The 17,852-nt window shown below is 34.9% G+C and overlaps 1 protein-coding gene across 8 annotated transcripts in view; it reads left to right on the top strand.

The window, feature by feature from the left end:
* Window positions 1-17,852, top strand: part of lama2 (laminin, alpha 2) — an 852,572-nt gene that overhangs the window by 765,991 nt on the left and 68,729 nt on the right. For all 8 annotated transcript variants that reach the window (XM_039747473.1, XM_039747472.1, XM_039747479.1 and 5 more), the window contains 4 exons: window positions 7,196-7,320; window positions 8,097-8,259; window positions 12,038-12,182; window positions 12,913-13,051. In XM_039747473.1, coding sequence (XP_039603407.1) covers window positions 7,196-7,320; window positions 8,097-8,259; window positions 12,038-12,182; window positions 12,913-13,051 — 572 coding nt within the window. The remainder of the gene's footprint in view (window positions 1-7,195; window positions 7,321-8,096; window positions 8,260-12,037; window positions 12,183-12,912; window positions 13,052-17,852) is intronic.

The following is a 17,852-nucleotide window of genomic DNA, read 5'->3' as shown; positions in this document are numbered from 1 at the left end:
TGACAGAAAGTTTTCTTCATGGAGAACAACAGACACATGGAATGCGCTTCTAATGAGTGTGGTATGTTATTTTGATATTACTTTGAAGAAATTAGATGCATAATGTGGGCAAGTTCTTATCAAAATTATGATAAATTGTTCTTGTTTTAATTGTGTCCTCAGTTATGTATGCTGCATGACTGGTTTCTGGACCAAAAAAATTCCATCTTCAGGAATCTTGGAGAAATCAGTTTTACTATTTTGGATGTATTTAACATGCTCTTCAACAACAAGAATTACTTTTACATTAATATTATCTAGTTTATCTCATCACGGTGTTGTGCTATATGCAAAAAATATCATTCTCAATATTTTGGACTCCAGTTATAAAAAAAAGTTAAATCATTGCCAGAAAAGCAGGACAGGATGGCTAGATTCCCCCAGTTCTCCTTAGCTGTTTGATGAGGGAGAAAATTTATAACAACATGTAGTAGTGTCTTCAAGCTGATACATGAATGCATTCAGCGCTATGATCAGCTAATGCTGATATATTAGTTTCGTTTTCGATCTCCAGATCACTTGCATCAAAATCAGAGTGTGATAAGTCAGATTATTTATCATTGCACATTTGCTTGTCTCTCACGCCAGATCTGCCTTTATTTCAGGTAGCTGGCAGCTGCTCTGCTGCCCATTCCTGCCAGCTTCCAAGAAAATATTCAGCCCTCAAAGAGTTAAACTATTTCTTTAAGTAATTGTACTTGTTCAATATACTTGGGTTAGTTTTCTATCAACACGTTCAAATAAATATATGTCACTTGTCACTTTATATACTGTACATGTAGCTTGACAGTGGAATGTGTCCCAGAAAATGGAGATGGGTGATTGTAGAAAATTCTAGTTCTAGAAATGCATGTTTGATCCTCTATTGTAGAAAAAAAAAATAAACAAGGATAGAGACACAGACATACAGTAAATGTAATGATCACCTGGTGCCATGCCAGTCTCAAGTATCCAAAGTGGCTTGGCTGGACCACAGCATAGACCAGGACCTCCTGATTTACTAATTCCAACTGACCTCATTAAATTGCCTGCTTGTAATAGAGTTAGTGTGCAACCACCATGCTCAAGGTGCTTCACCTAGTCTCAGAAAGAACAGCAAGTATATATAACGTTTGATACAAAAAATACCTGCATAGAACACTAAGAACATATAACAGTTTTATGTGGATACAGATATACAAAGCATAAAATAGAATAAAAGGAAATTAAACAGAGTAAAATATGAAATAAAACACTAGAAGGAAAGCCTGAACAAACAACATAACTTGTGATATAACACACACACATTATCCTGAGCATCTGGACAGAGAGGTAAACTGAAAAAAGGGTCAGAATGTTAGGTTAAGTTAAATTCATGATGAAATGAGATTTACATTGTTTTTTAAAAGAATGAATTGAGTCAGCTGATCTAATTAATTTAGGGATGTCATTCCAGAGTCTAGGAGCTATAGAGCGGAAGGCCCTGTTAGCCATAGAGTGCAGGTTAGTGTGAGGCACAACAAGATTGCCAGAATCAGAGGACCTTATTGGGCAAACAGGTGATTTTAAATCAACTGGAGCTGTGCTAGAAGATTACAAGCGGCACCTGCCAGTAGGGAGTTACAATAATCGATGTGGGATGTGATAAAGTATGGAAAAGTTTCACAACATTAGAAAAGGAGACGAATGGCGGACACAGGATACATTATGGAGGTGGAAATGAGAAGGTTTCTTAATGTGCTTTATTTGTGTGTTATAAGAAAGGGAGTAATTGAAATGACACCAAGATTCCTTAGAGTAAAAGATCTGCTGAGATCATCGACAGGAGTGATTGAAAAGTTTTTCTTTAGTTGAGCTTTAGATAGATAGATAGATAGATAGATAGATAGATAGATAGATAGATAGATAGATAGATAGATAGATAGATAGATAGATAGATAGATAGATAGATAGATAGATAGATAGATACTTTATTAATCCCAAGAGGAAATTCACATTTTCTTTTATTTATTTTTTTTAGATAGATAGATAAAAAGTAGTAAAAAGTGTCTAGGGAATGAGTCCACATAAAAGAAAGTGGTAGGAGTGATCAGTGAAATAGAGAAAAAGGCAGAAAGATAAAGTCTGCCAGAAAGGCTGCCACTTGTGGCGGCACCTGAGTCATATATGTCATATATAGTTTTAGTGCTGATTTGTAGGAGTTCAGTTTTTTTGCAATTTAATTTTTATAAGAGTTAAGCTTCATCCACATTTTAATTTCAATGAGGCAAGCTGTGTGCTCAGAAAGCACTGATGAACATCCACTTTTAATATTGAAATAGATCCGTTGTCATCTGCATAAAAATGATAACTTAGCCCAATGCTACAAATAATATGGCCATTGAAAAACATGTAGATACAGAAGAACAGAGGACCAAGGACAGAGTACTGAGGAACTCCTTGTGTGACTGGCTTCGAGCTGGATCTCCTGTTGCCAAAACTAACAAATTCCTATCAGTCAGATAGGACTTAAAGCACTGGAGGGCAGTGTCAGAGTTATCCAGAATGTTCTCCATTCTGGACAGTAGAATGTCATGTTTGATAATTTCAAATGCTGCACTGAGGGCTAAAGGATTTATATGCTGGTTTGCTCAGAGTCTGCTACTATACTGTAAGTAAATCACTAGTTATCCAAAGCAGTGCAGTTTCACACCTGTACTGCTCTCAGAAACCAAACTGAAGGGGTACTACGATTTCTGCAGCCCTGAAGCTAATTAAGCAAACTCAGAAATGGCTTGATGGAAAGATAGATAGATAATTGCACATCACTTGCATTCCAAGAAAATAAAAATCTTTACCAAAATATTATATCTGTCAAAATCTGAAGCCAAAATCAACCTTCTTTGAAGAAGGGAGAATAGAAATGTATTTTAGAAATTACTGAGAGTACACATTTCAAGGTGTTTTGGCCTTGATAAATCAGTATCATTTATATTTAAATAGCAATAATCTTGAAATGTTTGTTCCATAACTGTTACTGTAATAGTGTGGATATAGAATTATGCAAATTAAGTTTGTTTTATATTTGTCTTTGTGTAATTTGGCTTTGCACACCACCTGGGCGTGTGATAATCTAATTAAACTTTCTGCAATAAACTATAATGCTGTAATTTAATGCATCTGCTTTTCCATCTGGGCAGAATTTCATGTTTTGGAAAGGTAATGACCCAAGACACACACCTAGCAGTAACAAACATTTTTGGCAAGTGAAATGGACTTCCTAGTCCTTAAGGGATCATAATGGCTAGCTTTATGTCTAGACCTTATTCCCTTGAAAAAAAATCCCTGATTTATTAAATTTGACAATAGTGGCAAATGATTATGAAATTCTATGCTGATAAGAGTTTATGGGGCAATTTGGAACAAATTGTGCCAGAAAAAGATGCCTGGGCGAGAAGCCAAAAAGGTGTCAAGATTTTCTTGATCCCTATAGAGAGACCAGCTTGATGGAGCAGTACCTGCCATGGAAAGTTTGAAAGTTTCTTTAATTTTAATACTTGTGAAATTCCACACATAATAAACACACACCAAATAAGAAAACTGTGACATTACAATAAAAAAATTTAAACTGATATGAGATGCTTTATGGGACAAACATAGGATATAAAGGAAAAACAAGAAATAGTAAGGGTTGTGCAGCTTAACCATAAATATTCCAAAATCATGGTGTAGTGTACGTAATAAAATCTAGGAAATGTAGAATGTATCCCATAAGATTAAATATTACAGGAAAAAAGTAAATACCCACACTCAAAATGTTGTGAGTATTTAAGTACCTCTCTCTGTATTCCCTCTGTTTACATGCTGTGTTTCTTCCAGTGATTTGTAACTCTACTCTTAAACTTCCAATATGTTAAGTAAGTTTTATTAGTTACTTGGTATTTTTGTGTTACAGTCATGTGGTAGTCTGTATAGCCCACCTCTCAATTTACAGTTTGAGAGGGAGACACTTAAAGATTATAGAAAGAATCTCCTGGGTAATGAGCCAGTCTTGGTGTGGAGGATAAAGAGATCTGAGTTTACTATATGCTGCCGGTTTGTACATTTAGTTAAATAACATTGTAAACTTTTCAACAAGACAAAACCCACAATTTGAGACTTTTTACCCACTGCAAGAATTAAATTAGCTTGACATTACAGATAACATAATCAAGCCAGCAGTTCATCTTCGTCGATATGATACATGGTTGAAGTGCTTTCCTTCTCAAAGGCATTCACATTTAATACACACCCTCTTCCCTCAGATAGAAGTTTAGCATTTTCCTGAAATACTTTTATACCTAGCAGGAATGAAGTTAAGATACAAAGGTATTCATTCATTTAAATGCAAAGCGAGTGTTTGATCTCTGAGCAGTGATCAATCCTTAATTATCTTCTGATTTCTGAGTCAGCAGGATAAGATAACAATACAAAGGAAACAGTGACTCACACATGTTTTTTTTTCTTTAAATTATTAAAGTTTTTTTTTTTTCCTATTATGCCCTCGGCGCCTTTGCGTGTTTGTGTGTGTAATTGAATGAGATTTCAGGAACAATATAATTGAACTGACAGCATGAGACAATTCACTTCTTGACAGCTCCATATCAGAACCCCATTGTGCTCACAGTCAGCAGCTCCATAACTTACTTTACAAGAGGTCTGATAAGTGGGCACTTGAAAATGACAGTATCAATCACACTGAATACAAGTATGAAAGTATGTTGAATGAGTTTCTGGAATCGCTGCTCTCACTTTTTATCTTTAAGTTAAATATTAATAAAAAACATGGCTTTCTATTTTCAGATTTGCCTGCAAATTATGACCATTGTCATTTTGAGCACATCTGTTTCCAGGTTCCCTGCAGCTCTTTTACAGATGAAATCATCTGCATTGCACTGAAGAGAAAATAGGACAATTTAAAATAATATGTGAACTTTTCTGAACAAAAGCCATTAAGAAAATGTTAGTGACATGATTGTAGTCTTTACTTTAAATGAATGTTGTTTATATTATATATTTTTTTTCCAGTTAACGAGACATATTTGGATATTTTCAAATATTATGCTGTATGTTGTTTTTTCTTTTTAAATATCCATGTTTGTATTGTCTAAAACTATTCTTTTTTTGAATTGGGCTGTTCGCATGACCAGTTCTTCTATTGCAGTAACCCTAACAACACTTCAATTTTAGGTATCCAGTCAAGATAAAAGCTTATCTTTAAACTGATTGAAAACTGAAGTCATGAAGAAAAACCCAAGCAAACACTTGGAAATTAGGAAAATTCAAAACATAATAATTTCAGTTGGAAATCAAACTGGAGTCTAAGCACTGTGGCAGTATTGAAGTATAGGAGCTCACACTAGAAATAATGGGAGTAACACCAATATTTGGGATATCACTGAGAAATGCAAGTACCAGAAGAAGATCACACATAAGCATGGGGAGGCCATGCAAATCCCACACAGTGATTCACAGCCAATACTCTGGAGCATGAGGCAGCAACACTAACAATTGTGCCACTTTGATGTCTACCAATTATTGCTAGTTGAAAAAACAGCAATTTTATTAAAATATATATATATATATATTATGCTAATAAAAGAGAAAAAATATTTGCTTATGTAAATATACACAGTTCTCACCGCAACAGTCTCTTCAGATTCATAATACCAATGGTCAAATTTTACCCAGCAACGTCAGAAATATAGCCAGAAAAGTCAGTGTACTGCAGGAAGGTGCTTGGTACTGGATGTGCCAGGTTGTAGCTCATTCAATAGAAAGAATAAGATTACAAATACAATTGCAACAAAATTGACAATGCAAATGGAAAGAAATAACAGTTGATGCCACATTAAACTTGTTTGGCAGATAAAGCCTGCGTTTGGCTTGTCGCAGTGCAATTCTGTGATGTTGCATTGTGCAGGTCGAAGTTCTGCTAGCTGTAATCTATTGCTTATTCAATCTAAGGCATATTTGTTGCATATCAAAAATAAAGCAGGATTTATTTGTATTGTAATTATACATCAGCCAGTCATAAAAATCCAATTTGTCCTGTATTCATGGTCAACTTATTTCCATATATGAAGTTTTTTTTTTTTGGTGCATGTCAAATGAGTCCTGTTTACAGTGTATATTTATTGTATTAACTAACCAGACAATATTAATGCAATTCATATTTGTATGTTTTTCGGCACGGTTTCAGATCAATAGGGTTATCAAATCACATAGCATCTTGAACTCTGATTGAGAGTAAGTAGACCGATTCAGAATTGAAATTACACTTGTTAGCATTTTAGCATATGCATGTGAATTTGATTTGTGTTGCATTACTGGTATGACATTGCTTTACTGAATCTACATAAAGCTTACTTAAGTATTTTCTAGTGCACTTTACAAATGTTACTTTCTATTTCATTGCAGTGGTAATGTATTGACTGTGATGGATTGGCACTCTGTTTATTGCTGACCCTTGCCTTGGCACATGAAGAATCTCTCGTATTCCAAAACCACATTTTAAGATATGAACAACACAATGCAAGCCTAACATCCAATGCAGTAGACTACCAACACAGTCACATTCCTGTTTCAGCCTGTGACTATAACAACTCAAAACACTAGCAGCTACAAACATAATACATTATATTTGTAAATCAGGAAAAAAAACTGTGGAACACACATGTGGCTTGAATTGCTCATACGATGTGCCAGGGCTGGAGGCTGAAACTTCAAGGTTGTGGTTCAAATGTAATTTCATTCCAAATAAAACACACTGCTTGTGTAGTACCTCTGGGTTTATCTGAGTGGTGTTTTTAAAACTCCAAGTCTGTGAAGAGAGTAATTGGGCATAACGCAAGTCTTGACATGACCTTCACTTTCCAGAACTTTACCAAGAATATGGCAAAATCATTAAATGCACAGAAAATTAATTTTACACAATATCAATATACTATTGTAAAAACAGAATGAATGCCAGTTGAAGTGCAAATCATCATATTATCAATTTGATATAAAATACTACAATTTTTAAAGTAGAGTTGTTAAGAATCTAGCTAAAACAACTTTTGTATTTATCCAAACTTTGAGCTACTATATGTCATATATTATACAGTATATAAGGCAATATGGGAGAGGTTCACATTTTTAATATTTTTTTTGTTAGAAAGCAGATGCGGTGAAATCTTCAACTTTTTCTGGCTGCATGGGAGAGACGTTTCTGGACAAACAACCAATCGGGCTTTGGAACTATAGACAGAGAGAGGGAGACTGCAAAGGATGCGTAGTGAGGTACCCAAGAAAATCATGGCTGTTGTCTCTGAGAATTATTATTTTGGGACCATTTGCTGGCTTTAAAAATATACCAGTGTCCGTGATAAATTTTCATTTGGGCTGCCATTGCTGTGTTACTTGCTCCATCCTGACTGTTGTTTGCAGCTGAACTAACAAAACACATAAAGTAGAACGTTTTTGGAGCTAATGTCATGTTTATATTGAACCTCTTAGTAGAACAGGTCAGATGCAGAATGTAACATTCATTTCAGTTGTAAAAGTTGCAACAGTTACTTAAATTGTAAATGAATATGATAGGTATTCCAGAGGTGTATCAGTAAATGTGTGTGCATCTGTAAAACAGTTTGGTATAACATTACAATTTCTGCATTTGAGGACCTCAGAACTCTAAAACAATGTAGGCATATATGTTATAAAGCCCATTTAAGGTTCTTTAAACTGGGTGAAACAGTAAAACATGGGGATTGTTGCTGCATCAAATTCATAATAATTATTTAAAGAAGGCTTATTAATTGATAGCAAAATAACTGATGAGGAATGAAAACTCTCAGATTTACATTATAATGAAAGTATCAAGTATGTGAGTTATTAGATTATTGTGTGTATTAGTGTTACAATAAACTTGATTAATGATGTCCATTATTGAAGTAGATGGCAATATTATAAGCATTATTATCTGTTCAAATTGATGGATACTGATTGTTTACTGGACATTTCTTTTATGTTTTTTTCCTCATAAGTATTCTTTTTTTATTATTCTCAATCAATTGCAGCCCTCAGGTTGCAGATAACGAAGGAACAGTGCAGTTTGATGGAGAGGGATATGCAACTGTGGGTCGACCATCCCGCTGGAACCCCAACGTGTCAACAATAATGTTTAAATTCCGGACATTCTCTACAAATGCAATTCTTATGTATTTTGCTACATCAGACCTGGTAAAGACTCTCTGATTTTCACTTTATACTGGTTTGAAGTTTGCATTACTTATATCTTACCAGATCAACAGTACACCCCAATTTTCAAATGTTGACCACTGTTATTGAGCTAAGTGAAATGCTATTATCGTTTTAGAAAAATACTTCATAAGTAACTTATTGTCTATTATATGTCTGGGTGGAAACACAAAAACAAATGATTTTTGCAGCTTAGTAACTTATTATGTTTTGTTGAACAAAATATTAGGTGTAAAATGTGTTCCCTTGTATTAAGTACACTATAACCTGGCCTGGTGTGAGTGTGAAAATGAGGGTACAGAATGAATGTGAGTGACTTCCCCATACAATCAACTGGTGACCAATTAGTTTTGTGTCTGAAACTGTTAGGATAGACTCCTAGACTCCAACTCAACACAAGCCCTAAAATTGTCCTATGCAAGCATTCTAAATGGATGGTGAGGTGGATTTTTCAGGCATTAATTAATCATTACACCTTAATAATTTAGAGTTTTCTGTTTTCTGCACTTCATAAGTGAACAATTACAGTAAGAAAATATTAAGGTGAATTACATCATGGTTGACTAATTGAGAAATTACTTATTTTTTTTTATTTATGTATAGTACAAAAAAGTAAACAAACAGAAAATTGGATGTAGGAAAAATAATAGAATAAAAAGCTCAAAATTTAGCAGGACGTAATTATGTTAGAGAAATTAGAAATGTATGTGAAAAAGCCTTTCAGTTTCCCAATTGCAGGCTAGAAGCCCTGTCTGATACTGTGAAGGACTTCTAATCTGAATAAGCAGAAACAAAACAAAAGTACTATGGATATGGTATCAATAATTTGTATTACTGGGTTTTGTGAAGTTGTGTCAAGGGAAAAAAGCATAAATTCACTTTAATTCAATGGAGAATTCATTTTCATCTCTCAGGAAACAGCAATACAAATCTGCACTTTTTAAATATTTTAGACAGACCTTGTAATGTGCTTTTTCTTTCATTGAGTAATAGTCTCACATCAAGAATCAGAACTCAAATAGAATGTCAGGCATTTGGAAGCATTTCAGTGCTATTGCACAAGTGAAATTAAAAGAATGAGGTACAGCAAGTAATCAGTTATGTGGTGATCAAAAGAAATATGATATACTTTAAGAGTGAACAACAAGGTGGTACAGACAGTATGAACCGAGTGAAAATAAATGGAACACCTTTCAGATTTATAAAGATAAACAGTCAAGTGTTCTAATGTTTCCAATTGGTTTAGAAAAACTGAACAAATACTAACATATAGTTGAGCGCAGTATGCAAATTTGTATGAAGTAAAGTTTCACTTAAAGGTGGTGTCAGGGATGCCAGGGGCGACGACCCGGCTGGGACGCCCTGAAGGACTGGAAGAGGGTCTATGCCCGCCCTGGATAACGTGGGGGCCACCACCCTGGTTGCTTTGGAGACCACGGGTAGAGGGCTTGGAAGCCCAACCCTGTAGGGGCCTGTGGTCACCGCCAGGGGGTGTCCCAATGCCTTGGGAACCCTGGGACTCAGCACTTCCGCCACACCAGGAAGTGCTGGGGGGGAAGAGAAGCAGGGACACCCGGAGAGCTTCCGGGAGAACAGCCGGCACTTCCGCCACACTGGGGCGTGTCAGCGGTCAGCGGGAGATTGCCGGGGAGCACCTGGAGCACATCCGGGTGCGGATAAAAGGGGCCGCCTCCCTTCATTCGGGTCTGGAGTCAGGTGGAAGCAGGACGAAGCAGAGGAGAGTGTGGAGGCGGACCAAAGAAGAAGGCAGTGTGTTGGCCAGGGCTTTGGGGACTTGGGGTTTGTGCACTAAACCCATTGTAAATATTGTAAATAAACGTGTGGTGATGGAAAAACAACATGTCTGCATGTCTGTGTCCGGGCCACGTCCACAGTGGAAATAACATTTACAGTATATGCCCTTGTTAAATTTTGCATTTGTGATCTTGTATATAGCGTAACCACCAGAACACAAACCCATGCCTAGGATATTTCATAATATAGTGTGTCTTTGTTTATTAAAGCAAAGTATTAATCCAAGTCAAAGGAAAAAACAACGTGTGGTAGGTCTTCTTCCTTCTCTGCCCTGCAATTACAGTCCAACATCCCACAATCTAGTGTATGTTTCTAGGCTTACTAAGTTCAATTTGTTGATAGGGCATCTCTTAGTTTTTTGCCCTTTCTCTTAGTGAGACGTTTTCCTAGTCATCAAAGTTAGGGTTCCTCGTATAACAATGATACCTAACACTTGGCTGGAAATCTTCCTGCTGATCTTCCAGAAAGTGCCAGCAATTATCATGGTTCCTCTTTTTATCGATGCGTCAGGCAAACTGTAACTGGAAGACTTGAGTGTCTGATCTTAAAGTGTAGCAAATGCTCCCAGGTACTTTCCAGCTTCTGACCGTGTCCTATTGTAGCCTTCCTGGTTAGGAAAAGGGGGCAGAACTTTGTTTGAGGCATCTGGAGTCCCTATCCTGTTTCTCTAGTCTCTTCCCTCTGCACTCAGCTCAGATGTCACAAGGAGAATGAGTAAAATGTGACAAATGCTGGAGCAACTCTGCCATCATTCAATGAGCAAAGAGTGTCACCCCCACATTTTCACCTGAAGCAGAGTTCAGCTACTTATGTAATTTAGTAACTTACTCTAAAGACAAGTGAAATCTTTCTTTATTGCTGCAGTGAGTCAATGGAGCAACAGTATTACCCGTGCCCCTTGTTGAAATTCCAGAACCATTGCAGTTTGATCAGCTATATTATAAAAAAAATTAAATAAAAATAAATATGCATTAAATATTCTATTTATGACACTTCATTCTGCAAAATTTCTGGAATAAACAGTTATTTTAATGATTATGTTAGTGTATTTTTAATTGTGAATTTCGCTCTTATTTTATTCCCCTAAGCTTTGGTATTTCTTATTCATTATAGACTAGTGTTTCCTACTTTGGTACATGTTTATGTTTCATTTTGTTTTTTTTAATAGAAAGTGCTGATACTGTAACTAGAGTGTCAATTAACCAGAATAGAGTAGAGATGTCACTGTCTAATGCATATATATCCTAATGATATGATGATGGAGCACACAATACAAACAGAATGGTAGCTGACAATGAAAGTAAAGACACCTGTGAGATTATTATTTTATGTCTAAATGACAGCAGGCCTTTCTGCCAATTATGTGTACCATCAATCAGTTAGCATTTTAATCCTACTTTGTTTTTACTTTAAGTGCCATCCTTCTACTTGACATTTATGTATTGTTTGACGCATAATGTGATGTCACTTAATTGTTGTGCTGATGGTTGTAAGCTTTTAGTTTAAAAGGGTAATTAAGGGGGTAATTAAAATTAATGAAAAGTATCAATCAGGCAAATTTATGTTTTAGCTGTGTATTAATTGAATAAGAGCTTTGTAGCAAGACAAACCAACAGAAATGCACCTGCAGTAGGACAATGAATGAAACACCTTTATTAACAATCAGAGTCATACTTAAAGAGTATTGACTCCTTACTTTTAAAGGGTCAAGTACTATACACATTTATCTTTGAGAATCTACAGTAAGTTTGAATAGGAAGCAATAGATAATATTTTGACTTTTGTCATATTAGCGGCTGAGCAAAATTTCAACATTCATGCTGACTGACTTTTTATTACCTTCTCTCTGTGTCTTTATATTGCATTCCACATGTTGAATAGTGCACTGACAGAGCATTTGGAGTACTGGAATCAACCCACACAATTATTTCTTCCTTTTTAATAGAAAGACTTCATGAGTATTGAGATAAATGATGGACGTATCAGAGTCAGTTTTGACCTTGGCTCAGGTACAGCATCTGTAATCAGCACACAGCGGCACAATGATGGTAAATGGAAGTCGTTGACCCTCTCAAGAATTCAAAAGCAAGGTAGGTTTCTAAGTAAATTAAAACATTTTTTTGAACAAAGGAAAGTGTTCTTAGGTGTAATGTGAATTAGCATTAAATTAATTGCTGCTTATTACTCACTTGGCCAGATAAACTTTTCTCTCATGCTGTGATTTTGACTTTTTATAGTATCTGTTTTTCTGTATTTTTGTCAACACATTCTGAGTAAGTGCAATTTAAATTAGGACCTTGACTTTGTATGGCATGTATATCTAATCACAACTGTTTTTCTTCAAATAGAACTGGAATCCATGACTTTAAAATGCACTGCATTTATATAAAAACATGACGTTTTATAATGCTAAATTTACAATTTTACATTAATTATTTTGCTGCTGGCAAAGTCCACAATCAGTAGATATCTAATCACTAAATGTTGTTTACATTTTCATTTGTGTTTCATTTATACTTGATATATTCTTTAAATAAATGATGGAATAACATATGTCACAATACAGTGTTGCTCAATGTTGTTGCCTTATTAATGGCCAGCCAGATGTAGTTGTTATTAAATACAGATGAATATTTTACAAAGTCTAGGGATCTGCTTCAGGGCTATGCAATCAAGAGACTTAAAGAATAATAATGAATCCAATATTGATTTATCTTGTGATGTATTATCTTAAAAAGAAAATGAGAACGAGGTATTTTAATGAAAAATGTAATGAGTAATATCAATGGAATTTCTCATTGTTTTTTCATCCACACTTAGCTAATGTGACGATAGTGGATATAGACACTAATCAGGAAGAGAAAATGGGCACCGTTTCTGGAGGAACAAATTCTGGCCTCAATCTTAAGGATAATGAGAAGATTTACTTTGGTGGTTTACCATCTTTAAAAAGCATCAGGTATTCTCAACTATGTGCATGTGTTACTGTATCTCAGCCAAATCATTACTACAGGGCCTGGACAGAATTCTGACTTAGCCTAATTTGTGAAACATGATTTTTTTATTATCTGTTTATTTAAGGAACAAAACATAATAACAAAACACAACCCAATCAAATTAAAATAGCATATCATAATAGTATGTTCCAAAGACGCCCCATAAATGTCAGCAGTCAACCCTCACCTAGTAAACAGAGCTTTACAACTAGAGAGCCCCATTGAATATGGTTCTTTATATATGGTAAAAAAAAAATAAAAAAGATTTAGAACTAGACTCGGCACATTTATTTTAGAATTACGTTAATGAGTTATTGTAGAGTAGAATATAGAGCATTACTTTTCCATTGAATTTTACATAGTGGACTGGGATCTCTCCATTTAAGAAAAATAAGCCTTTATGCACTTCACACTTTTATCCCATCTGGTAATACTCCAAAAATTGCTGTTAGTACATTATAAGAATAGTTTTAAATCCAAGGTTATCTTTCACAAAGTGTGGGTTGCGGCCCCACCATGGGAAGCGCCATATTGATCTAGGGAGGGTTGCAAGGGTTTTCAACATAAGTTAAACAAAGAATTGTTTGATTATTTAGTAAAATAGGTCACACTGACATGTTATTGTTTTTTGTAATGCAATGTGCTTGTTTTTCGGCAGCTGTTTTTCTCAAATATGGGCTCTCTATTTGAAAAATTGATGATTAATTCATTTTAAAGTTTAAAACAATTTCTGTATTTCATTTTAATTGCAGCCATGGATGAAAAACTTTACTTGCATAAATATGATGTTGCAAATGGTATCAAAATTTGTAAAGCCCCTGTTGAAAGCTGAGGACAACCTTGCTTTCTTTCTCACCAAAACCATTCACACTTTGCAAGAAAAACTCAAGTTTCTACATTCTAGCTGCCGATATTTCTTTCTATCTGCCAAAGTTTTTCGTTCATATTTGTTGGAACTGAGGCCAATTCAGTAGAATTTTGTAAAGAGGGATTCTGTATGTGATTAATGTTGCTGTTTTGCATGTAATCAGGAAAATATTCCAAAGACTCTAGTTTTAAATGTTGCAAATTTAGTTCCATATTAGAAAATCCGTGTTACATCTTTCGTAACATGCATGGCTACTTCCTCTATAATTTGTTCAACACATTGGAATGAATCTACTTTCTTTTTTGCAAGTGCAGTAAGATAATTTCCTTTATAAATCCATTGACTCTGTCTCTGATTGATATTATATTAACATTACGACCTTGCAAACTTTTATTCAGAGTACTCAAATGTTAACAAATATCAACAAGGTAAACTCATTTAAGAAGCCAAAGTGGATGGCAAAATAACTTTGCATATTCCAATTTGTCATTCCACAGGTAGATCAGAAGTCCGACTCACAGGTGAAAATCTCTTGTTAACATGTTTTTTCTTGATAGTTGTTTTACTTTTCGTATTATGAACCCATTTTTTTACATATTTTTGGATGATCTGAAGTGCTTTTCCTTTCATAGAGTTTATCATATTGATGACAGTATTTAAAATGTGATTATGATCAGAGGATGCAGATTTTTGATATTAAAAATAGTGACACCATATAGCACAGTGCATGATCACTTTCAGTCTTGTAAAGAGTCCACTTCAACACCCCATCATTGCTTTGGGGCTGTCAGAGTAAATGGCAATGCATTTTCTATAACTAATATTGTAATCTTTTATGCTCTGCATAGAAATGTCAAATAAACACTTTCTAGTAGTGTTAGTTTCTAGTGGTTTGCCAGTGTATCTTTTTGTACCGCATTCTCCGAATCATATTGTATGAAAACTACAAATTGTGATCAGTTAGAAATATCTGTAGATTTATCCACTTGCAGTGAGAAGAATGTGCTCTTTTTTCAATAATTTGGTCACTAATATCTTAGTGCTATAGTGCCATAGTACATATTCTTCTTTGAATTGTATTATTGCAGTGAGGTATAGTCTTAAGCTTTTCAGCTTCTTTTTCTCCAATTAAAACTCGGACCATGTCAACAGCTTATGGTAAAATCATATTAACAGCAATTGTATGTGACTTACATACTTTTGCAGTGCGACTTGCAACTCAATAACATGCTAATAATGTTTTTTCGTTAACAGTAGACAGACAAGTAAATTTTACTTATTTTATGAGTTTTTAGTTTTGTTTTGTAGAATTGTAATGTCTCTAATGTTGTTTGTTTTTAAAAGTCAAAGTAATCTTGGTGGCTTCATACTTTCTTGTGATAGCACTTCACTTTAAACTACCCGCTGTGGTTTATTACTAGAAATAATCGTGAAACCATACTTGAGGTATTTTTTGCTGTACGGTCTATTTTTCATTTATTATGATAGCATTTAGAATTAGAATACACTAATGGTCTTTTGAAAACTATTTTCAAAGTTTCAAAGTACTACTCTCCAATTAGTTTGCCATATTTATGAGCAAACGAGTACACTTTGCTGCAATTTTCTGCTAATATAAGGTTGCCGTCAGATTTTTCAGAAGATTTTCATACTAATTAGCAGCAATGCAATGAAACACAAATCATTATGACCTGTTATTAGGCAATAGTTATTGAGACCCAACTATGTTTACTATTCTAATAATTGGGGGTCGTGGAAAAATTCTTACCCACAAGGGGGTTGTGCTGTCAAAAAGTTTGGGAAGCACTGTCCTGAAGGTGTTCCGATATTTTTGACTGAACTAGGTTAAGTGCAGGACATTCCCAAAACCTATGACTTAGTAATGGAGGTGCCTAATGACCCATCTCTCAATTGGATATTGTCTTAGATAGTTAGACGATTGCAGACAAAATATGTAAACAATCAAAATCTTTAGTTGAATTATCACTAAAGTGTACTTAATAAATTTCTGAATTACATCCATTTTCTGAAATATTAAATAATAGATCCCTTTTATATCATTCCCAAAGATCATTAAGGGATATGTTCCTTAACTCGTACTGAATCTTTATCCAAACTATCCAGTTACCTCAAGGAAAGATAAAGCTGAAGGATGAGGGAAGTTGAAGCTGAGTAGGTTGCTTTTAATAAAGTTTCTTATTTGTATATAGGTGAAAAAGTGTATTGTTGGAAGATTAAAGGTAGACCTTAATAGCTCAAAAGATGCAAATGTCTTAACAATATAAAGCTCTGTCACAATCTTAGCAACTTCCATAGACTGAATGTAGCATAGATTAAAGAAGAATGCAATACATGTTTATCACATATGGGGCAATGCTGAGTGATTCAGAAAGGTTCATCCAATTTCAAAGTGCCATATTTTTACAACTGTAAGGTGCCTTGGAACCAATTACATACCAATTGAAAGAGGGTTCATAGAGTTTCTGAATGTCACTGGAAGATGGCTCCCTTCAGTCTGCAAGGAGATGAGCATTTCTCAACAACTAGCTTCCTCATTGCTGGATTGGTCGTAAAAGAGCCCATGATTTGGCACTGCACTTCTAGCCCCCAAAATCACTAGATCTCACTCCATGTGACTTTTTTTTGTGGGGGTAAGTTAAGGATTCTGTTTATGTGCCACCACTACCAACAACACTGGATGATCTCCAAAATCTCATTGAAGAGCCATGAGTACAGTGATATCCGACATGGTCAATGGAGTATGGGATGAATTTGAATATTGCATTGATGTTGTCCGTACAGCTGGAGGAAGTCATACTGAGCACCTGTAAAATTTTATCCTCAACTAAACCATTTACAATTTACCGCATTGTTCTATAACCATTTACAACTGGAATAAATCACTTGGAAATCAGATTCATCTTTTTTAATCACCCTTTATAGGAGCTTTTCTGCTTTAAAATGCTTCTTATATTGCTTCCATATCTTTAGTAAATGGTGAACGAATGTGTTGCTGGTAAGTTGGCGATAATTATTGTTGGCTAGAGCACAAACATTGTGTGAAAATAAGATTAAGAGCAAAATTTCCTTTCCACAGCTAACCAAGCAAATGTAATTTCATGGTTTTCCTACAGTTTACCTTTTTTATTGAACAGATGTTTGTAACCCAGTAATTGAACTGAATATTAAGTAGTGCCATGCCTACTTCAGCTTTAAATCTATGTAGCCTTTTGATGCTTGGCCATTTTGAAGTCAAGGAATGTTATGTTTCAGTTCAGCCTAACTTCCTAAAAAAAAAATATGTTAATTTTTACAGAGATGCTCTGAAAGAGACATAGAGGCTTAGGGAGCATATTAATATTGACAATATAGATTCTCTTGGCTAAAGTAAGATGGAGGGAGGTCCATCAATTACCAGTTTGATTCATATTTTCCATTGTATTAGCAAAATTGTATTTAAGGAGGTCTTTGTTTCCTTGTAATATGAAGCAAAGCAATAAAATTGAAGATGACCTGAACAATCTGCTTTGGCTTATGCAGTCTTTTATTTTATATTTTGCAGTTTCTGTGTTTGGAGTTTGTGTTGCCATAATGCTTTGAATATTGTTCATTTAGATAAATAATGGAATAAGACTCAAGTAGACTTGCCAGGGTAAACCAGGCTAAGCTTCACTTACCTGGCGTAGCTATTTTTCATGACCAGTGAAATTCAACTTAATTACCTGCTAATTTAATGGCAGTTCTGGAATTTTCCAATGCAATGTGGCCAAGTGTTACTCCACAGTAAACATCATTGGCATAGATCACTTAATAAAATCTGGATATCTAAGGAAATGGTGCAGTATTTTTTCATTGATGTATCCATCCATTAGGGAACCAGTTAATGTTATTTAGCG

The sequence above is a fragment of the Polypterus senegalus genome, chromosome 3, assembly GCF_016835505.1.
Source record: "Polypterus senegalus isolate Bchr_013 chromosome 3, ASM1683550v1, whole genome shotgun sequence".
NCBI classification, from domain to species: domain Eukaryota; kingdom Metazoa; phylum Chordata; class Cladistia; order Polypteriformes; family Polypteridae; genus Polypterus; species Polypterus senegalus.
The sequence above is the reverse complement of the archived record's forward strand: the minus strand, read 5'-3'. Positions and strand labels throughout refer to the sequence as shown.